Genomic DNA, 16188 nt, shown 5'->3' with positions numbered 1-16188 from the left:
ACTATTACTCCGTGATTTTGTAAGGTTTGGTAACAAAGGTTCGCTTTTGACAATGATACTAATCATTATATTTTACGGCATCATATATTTATGTTGGTCATACATCGATCGAAACCCACAAGGTTTGAACTTGAGACTTCATTTTGGAATGCACAAGCCTTACCTGATGAGCCACCAATATGACAATTTAATTTTATTGTATAAGTATAAAGTATTTTTACAAGTAACGAGAAAGTATTTCAATATATAAATTCGTATTTTTACATACATATAAATCATATTTAAAATAAATATATGTTTTTATGTACAAATAGATATTTCAATGTATAAATACATATTTTGATATTTAAAAACCATGTGTTGGTCCTACTTAAATGTATAAATATATAAATACTCAATTATCCATTATTTTTAGTTGAAGTTTAATTCTTTTAAATGTATAAATATATAAATACTCTATTATCCAATTAGATTTTGAATCCCCTCTCCCCTTTTTGATTATGACTGATAACTAGAAAAATGCATTAAAATTATATCTATCACCGATAGGAAAATGACTTCTAAGGGCATTTATTAAACTTTAGCTAAAATAATAACTAACTGAGTATTATTGAGCATTCCAGAGGGAAGTCTCAAGTTTAAACCTTGTGGATTTCATACGATGTATGACCAATATAAATGTCCGATGTAGTTGTAAAAATGGGTGTTTAGTATTATTGTCAAAAGTGAAGTAGGGAACCCTCCCCCTAAACTTTATGAATAAATTATATAAGATTAATGGTAAAATGTATACAAAAAAGTTTAATGGTAAAATGTGTACAAAAAAAGTTTAATGATATAATGCGTACAAAAAAAGTTTAACGGTATAATATGTATATAATAAACAGTAAAATCCACGCCAGCTGCTACGTGGCTGGTGACATACTATTACCGGTAATCTAATGATATTTTTTCAACAAATATGAAGTTAAATGGTCATACATAACGTTATAGTTGGTTGACTATATTCGTACAAAGTTCAATGATATTTTTTATACAATTCCAATACTTTGTTACCCTTACAAATCATTTTCCATAGTATAATGGTGTGAAACGTACACCTTCCGTTAAACAGGGACCAAAAATGCAAAAAAATAAACCACCAGTACTCTTCGTCCAACAAATTAAAAAAAGTGGATCAGAGGTGCATATTTCAGAAAAGATTATGGAGCATTTCTGTAACTGGCTGTTTAAAAGTTAAAACATGTTACGCAATACGCACGTCCTGACACCATCCATGGTTAAAAAATAAAAATCAGACGTTCAACTTCAACACTTCAACTCCATTTTTTAAGTTAGCGCACCATTTTTACTTCTCTCACCAACCCCCACCTAGATTTTGTTATATCAGTCCATTCGTTTCATCTCCTCAACAACCCCCCCAAACTAGAAATTAGCCACCTACAATCTTTGACAACCCACCTCCATTTTTGTTCTTTAAATCCCTCTCTAAAAGGGTTCTTGAGAGATCGCAAATTGGGGCTCCATAGATCTACTATAGCTCTGTAATTTTTGGGCGATCGATAATGGGCAAAGTGTACACTTTGAAGGAAGTTGCGGAGCACAACGACCCCAAAGATTGCTGGCTCATCATCGATGGCAAGGTACGTATATCCAAACATGATTCGCAATTCAACTTACGATTGATATGTAGCTCGTGATAACTACGGATCTCTATTGAATAATTGAACTCTATTTGACTCGTCTTAATTTGAAATCTGTTAAGTGAAGTTAATGTACATAAATTTTTATTCGTGGTTGGTGGATTCAGCTGAATGCTAACTTGTTCAAATATATAATAGAGAGCTGTGCATTATTGACTAATTGACGAGGAATTGATGTTTTTTATGGTGATTTGAGTTTTTGAGCTGTAATTTTTTTTTTTAAATCTTGGGGGTTTTCTTGATCCAGATAACGGAGGAGTTGACTTTCTAGTCAAACTAAGTGGATTTGAATCAGAGTTCATTAGGGTTAGGTTTCGCTATCAAATCCAAATTCTCTCCAATCATCCTCCAAATAGTTTTCCTCATAAAAGTTTTCATTTATCAAAAAAAAAAAAAAAAGTATATTAAACTCGGGTTACTGAATTTTTAATTTACGTTGTTATCAGATTTTGCATATGCAATACAATTTGTTAAATTTATCCATCAATAAAAATTCACAAATATTTAATTATACAAAAAGTTACATTATATGATTAATGATAGATCTCGATCTGACCTTCAAATTGAGCTTATTATTCAATATAATAATAATAATTACTATAATAATTTTATTTTTTAAATAACTAAAAAGTACATAAAATAGAAGATACACATATAACAAAAGTGAAAGTAAACTACAGAATTGATTAAAAATAATACATATCACAACATTAAACTACAACAAAGCTAATATAAAGATTTGAAGTAAGTTAATGAAGAAAATGTAATCTTTGGTGAATGTTCTCAAATGTCCTTAAAATTAGTTTGTTTTACCTGAAAAAAAATGTAAAAGTGTGGCTGCTGGGATTCGAGCCCAGGTCTCCACGGCCACAACGTGGAATTCTTACCACTAAACTACAGCCACAAGGTTATTACAAAAGCTCGATAATACCTTTTAAAAAGTATCTTGCAACTTTTAACCAAATGTCATGTAGGTAATTTGCAAAAGAAAATAATAATAAAAATAATTTTAGACAACCATACTTAAAAAATATCTTTTTCTTTATATTTGTTTGTGTAATAACTAATAACTAATAAGTCCTTAACCTAATCATGGTTTAATATGGTGATACGTGCAGGTGTTTGATGTGACCAAATTCTTGGAAGATCATCCTGGTGGTGATGACGTTCTCTTGTCAGCCACAGGTATTTCACATTTAATACCATTTTTTTCTTTTAAATATTACTCAAATTATGCTTATATGCATTTTTGATACAAATAATCGTTACTTTTTTTTTTTTGGTTGTTGTTTATTATGAACAACTTTGTAGGTAAGGATGCAACGGATGATTTTGAAGATGTGGGACATAGTACAACTGCTAAATCGATGATGGATGAATTCTATGTTGGTGATATTGACTCAGCAACTATTCCCTCCAAGGTTGAATACAAGCCTCCAAAGCAAGCTCATTATAACCAAGACAAGACATCTGAGTTCATCATCAAGATTCTTCAGTTCTTGGTTCCATTGGTGATCTTGGGTGTTGCTGTTGGGATCCGATTCTATACAAGATCAGTGTAATGAAAGATCTTTCATCATTTCGGTGTTTCCAGATATGTTTTTTTAAGTTTATTGCTTAGAATGTGAGCTATGTGTTTTCTTGTTTCTTAAATCTTGAAACTGTTCTTTCTATCTAAGAGATTAAATGAAGTTGGTTATGGTCAATCTAAGATCTATGATTACTTTTTACATGCTCTCGTGATCTAAAATAGATGCTTTTAAGTCTTATTTTAATGTTCTAGTTGTTGTTTGTGAGCTGTTACAAAGCTCAAATAGGTTTTGTTTTATTGAGCATAGTTCAGATGAGTATTCTCAAGATCAGGATCTGATTATTTTTTGTTTTGTAAGATTCTTAAGATTTCATCAAAACCTTTTTAAGTCGTGAAAGGTACAAACATAAAAAATATAGATCATTTAAAATTTCATCAAAACCATTTTAATAATAAAAAATTCAAAAATGTTTCTAGCGTTAATATTCAATTTATTAGTTAGCCCAAGACAATATTATATATATATATATATATATATATATATATATATATATATATATATATATATATATATATATATATATAAACATAAATGATAACATTTTTTATGATCATACATCCGAGCTTACAAAAAATGATCTGAGTATGACAGGAATGATTTACATAAGTAGGATCGTAGTAGTATACGATCTTTAACAACATTGGTTATAGTGATAGGTAAGATGACATCCTTGGGGCTTTCTGTTTGATTATATTGAAAGGCCTCATGAATTGGAATTTCCCTCATGGTTGAGGTGATTAAGAGGAAAGCATATACGAGGAAGAAGATGAATTTAAAAAAAAAAAACATCGAGATCGAATCATTAAATAATAGAACCAAAACAAATCAACTCTACCTTTTTTTTTTTTTCCTTTTAAATTGGTTTGCCTTTCTTTTACATAGTTTATGCCAAGAAGGGGTAACTAAAGGTGCGATGTTTCATTTGGAATGCGTAATTAGGTAGAATTCCGGTGACGAATGCTTTGACAATTAGGGGAATTAACCTTCCCGACACTCTTTTTATACTGTGTAATATGAAGATAGAATCAACCGATTACATTCTTATTACCTACGAGTATTCTAAAGTTGTGCAAGAATGGATTTTCAAATGGTGTGAGATTCAACACAATTTTTTTTGGGGTTAGAGACTTCATCTATTTCGCAGCTACACGAGGGAATTGTCCTAGAAAAAAAATTGATCATAAGTATGATGTTTCATTGCTTTATTTGGAACATTTGGATGGTCATAAATGAGAAGCTTTTCAAGAAAATTGATGTGCCCTGATAAAAGTTGACGACAACATCATCTCTTTATCATACGTGTGGTGTAAATACAGAAGCAACTTGGGTCGATTGGAGTGTTTCGCCATTTATCCATCTATCCTATTAATCTCTTCCTTATAGCTCTTACTTTTACTTTTGTTTTGCCTCGCTTCTTGTTAGCATATACGTTAATGATATTTGTCATTTCCAGAAAAAAGATAAAACATTAAAATGTGTGATGTAATATCATAAAATAGCTGTATTTTTGAAATTTTTTTATTTATCATTTTGCATATATATATATATATATATATATATATATATATATATATATATATATATATATATATATATATATATAGACACACACACATTCGGTAAGAATTTTTTTGGTAGGAAAGTAAGAAGTTTTTTTAGCATATTTTTGTTAGTGAACAAAACAAATGAATCACTAGATGAATAAAAATAAGATGAATTATAAAAAAATTTCTAAAAAAAAGATTTCGATAATTCATTTTTATGAGGATTTTGTTGATATTCATTAAAATTGTCATAAAAATGAATTATAATTGTGTTTTTTTTTAGAACTTTTTCTTGCTCTAATAATTCATTTCATTTGTTTGCTTATATATATATATATATATATATATATATATATATATATATATATATATATATATATATATATATATAATTTCTTACCTTCCTACTAAAAAAATATGTATATAATTTCAATATTTTGTTTTCTTGTAAAAGGTGATAAGGTGTAACATCCCAAAAATACAGGCCAAAAATTTCATTTTTATTTATGTTATTACATAAAACCATCAGTATAAAAACATTCATAAAAAAGTCTCATGTCAAGACCCAAGTGACAGTAATAAAAACATAGTATCATGAAACCATATCAGAGCGTAATCCCCAAGGATCTCATGTGTGGAAAACATAGTGTGATGCGCTGCGATCGAGCCGACTCCTTTCCTTTGAAAATAAAGTACCTGAAACCAAAACTGAAAACCATAAGCACAAAGCTTAGTGAGTTCCCCCATCATACCACATACCATACAATCACATAGCATACATATTGTCGGGCAATTCTGGGGTGCCCGACCTACCCGGTACGGCCATTCTGGGGTGCCGACCTACCCGTGTCAAGCCATTCTGGGGTGCTGACCTACCCATGTCAAGCCATTCTGGGGCGCTGACCTACCCATGTCAAGCCATTCTGGGGCGCTGACCTACCCATGTCAAGCCATTCTGGGGTGCTGACCTACCCATCGGTCCTAACAACCGACCCTCGGGGACTAGTCCCCTCATACTACCTCTATCTCATATAACATAACAAGTCAGCATGCAAACATATCATCACACACTGTCAGACGTATCTGGGGTGTCTGACCTACCCTTCGGTCCTAACAACCGAACTCTACTACTATCACACATAACATATCATGCCAGCATATAACATATCAGGTAGTAGGAAACGTAAATGATATTACAAAGACAATCATCTAACATACAACTCTTACTGGTGGGCCGGCATTGTGGCCTTAGACCCACCGCTACTGGAAGGTAACTCACCTGAGACTGCTGAACTGATGCTGCTAATCCTCTTGACTGCTACTTGACCTCTGACTCCGAACTGCTGCTCCACTAACTTTTCGAGCTTCAAAAGCCAATAAAACACTTAGTCCAACTGACCTCCAAAGGTCACTAGGTCAACTCTGGTCAAGGTCAAAATCCTAGTCAATGTCAACCTTCCAGGTCAACCCTACTCGCCGAGTTTACCTACTGACTCGCCGAGTTCCTACGCTCAGGGTCTTTCTTATTCGCGACTCGACTCGCCGAGTCAGTCTATGACTCGCCGAGTCCAACTAGTTCCAAGTCCTGTCCTGTCCAACTCGCTGAGTCACCACCCGACTCACTGATTCGAGTCTTAACTCGAAGGGTTTAGGGTTTCGCGATCTGACTCGCCGAGTCCAAGAACAGACTCGCCAAGTCCTAGACAATCTTCAACCAACTCGTCGAGTTGTTCATCCAACTCGCCGAGGCCATGCCTAACTTCATCCGACTCGACGAACTGCTCATCCTACTCGTCGAGTTCCTCCTCATCTTCAAGCTACTCGCCGAGTCCACTCGAAGGACTCGCCGAGTCTATCTAGTCCTCAATCCATGCAGTGGCTTTTCGAGCCAAATAGAGTTTCCAACTCATAGATCCATACTTCTAGGGACTATTCCTCATGTAAAGTGGCAAACTTTACGTGTAGATTAAGAGATCTAGGCTCAAAACACCCTAAAACTCGGGTTTATGGCAAACATACTTCTTCAACATACCAAGGGCTGATACTTTAGGGGATTCAAGACCAAAACAAACATGGATCTGAGGTAGCAACCTCAGATCTGAACCTCCAACTCGGATTGGTTACATATCATACTAAAAATGACCAAAACTCACATATAAGAATAGATCTAGGTGCAAAGGGAGTCCAAGCAACAACTTATTACCTCCAACTGGTCTGAAATGTCTTCTCAATCTCGGATCTACAGTCCCTTCTTGCACCTCCAAGGCTTTTCTTCCTTCTCCAAGCTTTAGTGCACTCTACAAGGCAAGATCTAGCTCAAAAACGGATATGGCGGCTAGGGTTTGGTGTTCTGGGGTAGAGAGGCAGTAAAGGAACCCTAGGAAGGAGAATGAGACGCTTAAATAGGCTCCAAGTTCCCGGATTTAGAGTTTTCCTCGTTCAGACCCAACTCGTCGAGTCTCCTTGGCCGACTCGCCGAGTCGGTCGCTTTCACCACAACCCGGATCCCGCTCGGACTCGCCGAGTCTCCCCTAAACTTGAGGTTTTCTTTCTTTTCTTGGCTTTCCAAACTTTGGGGTGTTACATAAGGTTTCAAAAACGGATCCTTTGAGAAATGACAAACGTTAAAAAAAGAATTTAGGTCATCTAAACTTTTAATTTTTTTAAAAAGTTTAGTGACTAAATGAGCATAATATTAAAAGTTAGGTGACTAGATGAGCACAAATCTAAAAGTTAAGTGATTAAATATGACCAAACCAAAAGTTAAGAAATTAAATGAGCACAAAGTCAAAATTTTGATGTCCTTTTAAAACTTAAAAATAATTAAGTGACAAAATAAACACAAAACCAAAAGTTAAGCCACAAAAAATAACTTAAACCCTTAAAAAATTGATTGGACAAACATCTTTTATTTTGGGTCATTATATTGTTTAACCTAAAAAATTAGTTGTTTAAGAAATGGCGGCCCTTATTTCCCACATTTTTTGTATTCTTTTTTAGCAAATAAATAGGATTTTCTAATATATATATATATATATATATATATATATATATATATATATATATATATATATATATATATATATATATATATATTCTATCGTACAAATGTGCCAAAGCTGAAAAAATTAGAGAATACAATTTATCAATGTTTTAAAAAACGATTTGAATCGGCCGGTCGAACCGGTTGGACCGGGAACCAGGGGAGGGAGCGGTTCAACTATCACCGGTTTTATGTCAATTTTTGAATCAGATTGAATCGATCGGTTTATAGAAACACCCGATTGAACCGGTCAAAATAAACCGGTTAAACCGAATAAAAACACACGAAAAAAACCATTTACATAATAAACTTGAGTAAGTTACACAAATGCTCCTTATGGTTGATGGTACTTTGCATGTTTGGTCCCTAACTTATTTCCTTAACTCGGAAGGTCCCTACTATTTATTTTTGTTACGCGTTTGATCCATTTCGTACTTAAAAAAACTATTTTGCCATTGATTTTTTACTTTATTTAAATAAACACACCCCCAACCCCACCCTCCTTACCTTACCTTATCTACCCTAATATTTTTTTCTATATAAATAATAGTATTTTTAGGTATGATAGGGACCAAACACGTAGCAATAACAAACAGTAGGGACCAAACGCGAAACAAAAACAAAGGGTAGAGACTTTTCGAGTAAAAAAAATAAGTTAGGGACCAAGCGCGCAAATTACCCCAAACCATAGGGACTATTCGTGTAAATGTTATAAAGTTTTTTGATGTGTTTGTATTCATTTAAAACTATATTTTGTTTCGGTATTATATTTTTTTTTACGTATATCGATTGATGTAAAACATTAAAACTTATGGTTATATGTTATTTTAATATATATCGATTCATCAAAAACCTATTTTTATGTGTATTTTTAATGTTTGAACTTGTGAACATCGAATTCATGATATATATATATATATATATATATATATATATATATATATATATATATATATATATATATATATATATATATATATATATATATATATATGAAAATAGAAAAAAAAACATGAAAAATATTGAAACCGGTTGACCGGCAGTGGAACCGGTTAAACCAGAAACCGACCACCATACCGGTTCAACTAAAAAACGGAGGTTTTTAAAACATTCCAATTTATACAATAGTGGGGTGCGGTGGTACCATCTAATATGGTGTTGTCATATATGTACAAACAACATCTATTGCTTGATAAGAAAAATATTGAAACAACCATAGATTTTTTTTACAAGATAGCATCTTAATAAGAAAAGTAACGAAACTTATAATATTGTGAGAGAGAAAAAATGAAAACATAATACTATAATAAACAAATACACAAGAGTACAATGTTTTTTTTTTATGTTTTCGTTAAACTCTAATTTTTTAGCAAAAATACTTGTAAAACTTGGTTCAATCTGTCCTACTTATGACCTTAGAATCTGTTCTTTCTGAATGCCTAGATGGTGGAGAACTTGATCCCCTCGAAGAAGAACCATGTCCAAACATATTCAATTTACCAATTTTCTTCGAGAAAGAACTCATGAAATTACGTGAATTCGATTTCTGCATACTCCTCTTCATGCACACATGTTCTTTCTCGAAATCATTCAATCTCATTCTTAACCGAGTCAACTCCAGTTTCAGTTCCCGGTTTTCCCGCCTCAGAGATGCATAATTATCTTTCGGTGACATGGCAGCGCTCAGACCTCCGCTGTTGATCCGCCACGACTGGTGGTGCATCGGCGGCTTCAGGATCTCCTCTGGGTAATTACAGCATAACGCATTTCGAAGCCTTAACTGCTCAATGTACAGGACTTGAACGACTGCCGGAAGAGGAAGGCGTTCATTCTGTGCAGCGTGTGCTCCGGCTTCCGGCGATAGTTTATTGAAATCAATCAGTTTACAGAGCTTCTTTTTGTCAAATTCCGATAAACCCTGATGAGCCTGTATGTTTTAGATTTGTTAAAAACGTATTAGCACTAGCTTTGACAAAAAAAAGTCAAAATTCAAGATCGACGTACTTTTAGATAAACATCGATGGATCGATATAAACCATCATGAACTGTACGAGCGTGTGCTGGCAAGCTTTGCGCCACCGCGATAAATTTGGAGAGTTTAAGGTTTGTCTCCGGTGCGATTTCAGCGAGATAACTGTCGATTAGCCTCGAGACTTTGACAAGAGCGGATTGGGAAGGCGAATCGGGCCCATCTGACTCAAACCCATCACCATCACCATCGTCATCTTCCATTTCATCATCGTCGTTATCGTCTTGCTGCGAAAAATTAGCCAAAATCCTATGAACAGCGTCAACGTCGAACAATGTATCATCTCCATGGCGTAAAGACGGGATCAAAAGATCATCGAGTGTCGCTAAATCTAACTGTGATCCAATTCGCCTCTCTAGATCAAGCCGACACGCCACCGAGCAATCAAGCATCACCGCCGCTCGTAACAGCCCGAAAAGAAAACTTAACGGCACTGCAAGTTTCTCAACCGGAAGTAAACCGACAATGGCTTCCACCACGATTCCTTCGTGACCCGACCCACCACGAGACTCAACTTTTTTATTCTGATTGTGTAAACCCGTTAACTCCTTTTCCGCATAACTCATAAGCGATTCACCAATACTCTCCGGCCTCACCCCTCGACATTTCATCGCGTTCATAACTCTCTGATAGAAATCAACTCGAAGCACAGACAAATCTTTGATCCACCAATCGGGTTCCCCCTTGAATCGACTCATGTGAAGTCTGCCGGAGCTACTGTATTCCAGCCTCGAGAAACTCGACGCGATTTGCTCAACGCAAGCTTTAGAAGCTATAGCATCGATGCATCTAGTAACGATTTTAAGATCATCAGCTAAAGGGAGTAAGTTTTCAGATTGTTTCAAAACTTCAACAGACATTTCAAGATTCTTGGTGACAACAGTGTCGAGATATTCGTTAGCACGGGAAGCCAGGTTACGTTTGGAGAAGTGCTCTGTCATTTCTAGGTAGTCGGAGACGCAACATAGCTGAGCGACGTTGGATGATGTTATCTCGAAGTTGATTCCGTAGCAGAATTTAGCAGCTTGCTCAAATGTTTCTGTTCCTCCTGGTAAACTCACAAGTTCTATCTTTGATATTGCATTTTCCCTGTGTTCTGCTACTAATCTTCGGATTCGACCGCATCGGGAAACAAGAGGGAACTGCAAAAAGAACTATTATCAAGCAATTGTGTATGAATTCATAGATTACTACAACTTTACAAGGGATTGAAGGTTGACTTTTTGGTCAAACCATAATAGCTTCAAGATTCTTTAGAACAAGTAGTAAAAAGATTTCAATTTTATAGAATCAATAAACCATCAACTTACCTTATGAAGAGCAAACATAACACCATTTACTTCTATCGTTATATCGCTTGGAACATCTCGAAATATCCTGCAAAAGAAAGACATGCAATGCTTCTTTTATACCATATATACAAATACTCATAGTCAAGTATTATAATTGTATGCAAGTGTAATAATAAAAGTGGACATGAAAGAGCGACAAACCATTCGTTGTAGCGTTGGCGCGAACTCTTGGCTGGAGTGAGCTGAGGTGGTGGCTGAGAAGGGTGGTGGTAGTGGTGGTGGTTGTCCATGGAGTAGTAAGAAGAGTGGTGGAGTGTTGGAAAATTGAAAATGTTTGTGAACTTCTTCGGCCATTTTTTGGTCAATTATGCAAAATCGTGGGTTGCAAATGTCCAAAGCAATGGGCCTCTCTTTCTCTTGTAGGGTCATGAAAACAAATGATATTAAATATTTTTTAAAATTTAATTATTGTTATTAATGTTAAATAATCAATAAATAAACAAGTAACTTTAGTTTGAAAAAGAATTCGGTCCAAAAGGTAGTGGAAATGTAAAATATCTTTTGTTTAGTAGTACTAAAAAATTAAATCAAAATTACAAATGATGCTTCACTAATTACATATAAAATATTAGATATATATTTATGTCCGTTTCAACTTTCAAGATAAAAAATATATTTATGATTTTGATATTTAATTATAAAAATATTTTCTTTAATATAACCGACATTTTTTTAAAACACAGGCATGAGAATTGAGATGGATGCGGGACGAAATGAGCAAATAATGCTTGATTTAAGGAGGAAAAGAGGCAAAAAGAAAAGGGGGAAATTGAATCTTTGTTCCTTTTACATAAAAGTCAAATACTCAAATAGCATTAGAAAAAAATTAAGAAATCACATGTTTTTTTATTTTTTGATATCCAATTAAATAGTGATGTGTCTAATATTTAATTTATTTAATCAAATTTAATGATATTTTAATATACTAATATAACATATGTTATTATTGAGTAGAAGAATTTTTAGAAAAAAAAGTAAAAAATATTTAATTTCTCAAAAAAATTAGACTAAATTACATGGCTATTGTGATTTTTTTTTCTAAACTTATATTATTCATATTGTTTTTTGGGTTAATGTCATTATAATCCAATAAACTTTTCGATTTTATTTTATTTGATCATTAAAATATTTTTCTGATATTTTAAGTCACTAAACTTTCATGTTACCTGTTAAAAAAGGAAACTATGATATTTGTTTTTGGTTTCCCAGTTACAATTATTTTACATAACTTGTTTTATATATCTCCTCTGACTAAAAATTAAAATTATAATATATGTGAATTTTTTATTCAATTTTTTAGAAATACCGTTGACATATTGATAGAGAAAACAAACAATGAGGACTTTACACCAACACCTCTACATTCTCCTCCATAGCCACCATCATCACCACCACCTCCACATCACTGGTGATACACAGAATGTGTCAATTTATCTCTCATTTATCTTCCTTCTGTCTATATTTTCATCCTCTTCAAGCAACATCTTGCTAGAATTCCTTCAACCTCTGATGGTCTGAGTGAGTGTGTGATCTTCATATATCATACTATCCTCCTTTTCACGACTTGTATGATGATGTTGCTTTACTTTCTCTTGTTTGGGTATCGAAACTCGATTACACTTCACACTCCTATCTAAAAATTGTATTTAATTTGCTTGTACAAAAGTGGGTATATGTACAATTTAAGGAAACAATTAGGGATAATATAACATTGGGTATACATGGTTTTACATCATGGTGGGAAGGTTCCAACAATAAAACAAGTATCATTTCTTTATCTCTATGATCTAAGGAAATGGCCATATGGCTTCTAATAACATCTTATTAGATTAGAGTACTTTTTGATTAAAGGAAACGATACTCTTCATCTGTGCGGTTTAAGGGTTTGAAGGATTTGATGTAGATCGCTGAAGTCTAAAATCATGAATGATTTCTAATGCTTTCCGATTTGTGTGTGTGTGTGAGAGAGGGAGAGAGAGAGAGAGAGAGAGAGAGAGAGAGAGAGATAGAGAGCAGGTAATTTGAACCATTATGGCCTCTTAAAAAAATTACTGCTTCTTGATGTTTGATGTATACATACGCAAAACATATACAAACTAATTATTTTCATTTATGTTATATGAGAAATGCGAAAATTTCCACTAATACCACCAAATTTAAATTCCTTACTTTCTAGTTCCTACTTTGATTTTGATTATAACTTAGTATCATTGAATTAGGGATTGTTTCAGAGACTATAATTGATTATTTCAAATCACCCTACACATTTTGAGAAGACAATATTGATATATATTGTATAAATAAAATGAAGCTTCACTTGGTTTATGTCTCTTGTGGCTACCTAAACTGTATGATGCTTATGTTTCAATGCAAATGGTATCGATCAACCATTTAGAGAAGTGGGTTCCATATGACGGTGGGTTTTTTTTTATAGATAGACAAAGATAGAATATTTTAAATTAAAAAATAATTTTGACTTGGAATATCTACGTGGATGCAATGTCAGTGCCACATGGATCGATTTAGTTGACCAAAATGGCAAGTGGATGCCAACTCACCTATATGACTAGGTGACCCCTTCATCTTAGTAACATTTCCCTTTTTAACATGTAATTTGAAAGTTTACTGATTTAGAATGCACAAAAAACTTCAATCACTAAATAAAACAAAACTAATGTCACACCCCCGAACCAGACGGCGGAAACGTCCGAGGGCTGTCGTGACTTAATTGAATACCATAACATTGAATATATATGAAACATAACATCATTCATCACCATGCATTAATATAGTACAACTGGTAGAGTTTACACTGAGTACATTGTTTTAATATTACACTCCCAAAAATAAATTGTTCGATCATAGATAAACAAACTGCAAGCCATCACTGAATACATTTCCTTCGGTTTACTTGTTACCTGAGAATACAAGTATTTTGAAAAACGTCAACATATGAAATGTTGGTGAGTTCATAAGCGGTATTTGAAAAGCAACGTTTTGTATTATTTTGAAAACCACCAGAAAATCCGATATTTTCTGAAAAGAGTTTCTGAAAAAGTTTGTGAAGATCCATAAGTATGCTTGTTTGTTTCTATAGTTGTAAAAAGTGTTCATTAAACTTGTGTACATTTCGAGACAATATGTATAAAAAAAAAGACCCTAGGAAAACCCGATGTTTTCCTAACACTTTGAATTCCATGTAGTTGTTTTGCCATCGCGGCATGTGAAGTCATTTATTCCAGGCGACGTCGGATTATTGCGCATGGTGAATAATTATAAACATGCGTTACACAAACGACCAGTTTACAATTATACTAACGATCCCGTAGGCGTCGTCCGCACTATTCACGTAACCCAACCGCCCTGACTTCGTGTAGCCCCGCGACCGAGGAGAAGAGAGGGCACGAAGATCTTAATAATCCCATTAGTCGGTCGAGGCTATAGTGAATGCGAAGAACCCTTGGCCCGACCCGCATTTGGTGAATTCTCGACTTTACTAGCAGTACCAAGGACCCTTGGGGACCAATAGTATAAAAGCCATTGAAAGTCCTTTTACGCTGAGTTGGATCATGTAAGACCCAACAACTCGTAAGGTTGAAGTCTTCGGGCCTAAAGATCAGGTCATTGGGCTAGCTAGGCCCAACAAACAAGATTTTACACTTTGGGGCCCAAAGATGGTGCGTCAACGTCTGTGCACTCTCACGTGTGTGTTGAATTCCCAAATGTTTCCTTGTATGAGTCGAGTTATTGTCGTGTTAGTAGTTTCGGGTTTGTCATTGATTCGAGACCGAATCAATTCGTTTGATAACGATTTTTGGTGTTGTGGTGTAATATAATTCGTCGGTAGTCGTAGTGCCAGTGTTTGATCACAACGGATGTATTGAATTAACATTTCAACTTTTCTGTTACAGCCCCTCTTTTTGTTATAAATTTACTTTTTCAACCCTTTAAATAAATAAATTTCCGATTTGGTCCTTAAACCATTTTTCTTGACGTTTTAACACCAAAACTTATTGAAATTGATATTTTTCAGCATATTTTTAGTTGAAAACAGTTTTGGTCCCTGAAAATACAGTTTTCTCGGTTGAAACCTTCCTTTTTCGCAAATTTACACTTTTGCCCCAAATTGGAAAAATTTTGCAACTTTGGTCCTTTTTAATTATGAAAAGCATTTTTAACCTTAGAAAAGGACTTGGGACACTAGTAGTCCATTGTTTTGCAGAAAAATACAGATTTGGCCTTTCAAAACAGAAAATTTCGCATATTGGGCCCTATTGGGCCAAAAGTGTCATTTTTAGCCCATTAAGCTTGAAATTTATATTTTCAACCCTCTAAAAGAGTATATTTCCAGAAAATACTTTATTGAAACTGTTTTGACTCTTCTCATCCATCAGAATTCGTAATATGTCATTTTGGGTCCTTTAACTTTATATTTTTAACATTTTATGTCCAAAAATTGAGTTTTTAGCCCAAAGAAGATGTTATTAAGCCACTTAGCTATTTTTCTTGGAATAATTTGTATGTAGAAATATATTTGATGCTAGTATCATTTAACATAAAGTATATCTCGATTTTTAGGGGCTTATGGTTAGATCCAACATCATAAACACACAAAAACACACACATAAGCATAGAAATCATACAAGGCATACAAAACACATATAGATCTACACTTTCACTTGTATCCCCCCCCCCCAAAAAAAAAAAAAACTTATAAAACCGAAAGATATGGAGTATGAAGCTCACCTTAGGGTGTGGTTTCGGTTTTTGAAGAAAAGATGGAAGGAAGTTTGGTGATTTTTGGCCCTAGCACCCCTTGATGAAGATCTCGAGTTTATGGAGTTTTCTAGGAGTATGATCACCAAAGAAACTTGTTTAGAATAAATGATCTTATATGAGAGGGGAGATTTGTAACTTTGACATGG

At 34.0% G+C, this 16188-nt stretch overlaps 2 protein-coding genes and 1 non-coding gene across 3 annotated transcripts; 1 reads left to right on the top strand and 2 right to left on the bottom strand.

Moving 5' to 3' along the window:
- Positions 1-1427: 1427 nt before the first annotated feature.
- Positions 1428-3433, top strand: LOC145012069 (cytochrome b5-like). The gene is made up of 3 exons (XM_078970841.1): positions 1428-1643; positions 2822-2888; positions 3015-3433. The coding sequence occupies exons 1-3, from the start codon at positions 1566-1568 to the stop codon at positions 3263-3265; spliced, it is 396 nt and encodes a 131-aa protein (XP_078826967.1). The 5' UTR covers positions 1428-1565; the 3' UTR covers positions 3266-3433.
- TRNAH-GUG (transfer RNA histidin (anticodon GUG)) lies at positions 2536-2607 on the bottom strand. The gene has a single exon. It is a non-coding gene; the product is annotated as a tRNA-His (tRNA).
- Positions 3434-9161: 5728 nt separating the features above from the next.
- Positions 9162-11582, bottom strand: LOC145008038 (Phototropic-responsive NPH3 family protein). Its single transcript, XM_078966651.1, has 4 exons — positions 11405-11582; positions 11222-11288; positions 9887-11053; positions 9162-9809 (listed from the first exon to the last, which is right to left on the bottom strand). Exons 1-4 carry the CDS (start codon positions 11491-11493, stop codon positions 9276-9278), a joined length of 1857 nt encoding a protein of 618 aa, XP_078822777.1. The 5' UTR covers positions 11494-11582; the 3' UTR covers positions 9162-9275.
- Positions 11583-16188: the final 4606 nt, after the last annotated feature.

The sequence above is a fragment of the Lactuca saligna genome, chromosome 8 (genome assembly GCF_052625555.1).
Source record: "Lactuca saligna cultivar CGN05327 chromosome 8, ASM5262555v1, whole genome shotgun sequence".
Classification (NCBI taxonomy): Eukaryota; Viridiplantae; Streptophyta; class Magnoliopsida; order Asterales; family Asteraceae; genus Lactuca; species Lactuca saligna.
The sequence above is the reverse complement of the archived record's forward strand: the minus strand, read 5'-3'. Positions and strand labels throughout refer to the sequence as shown.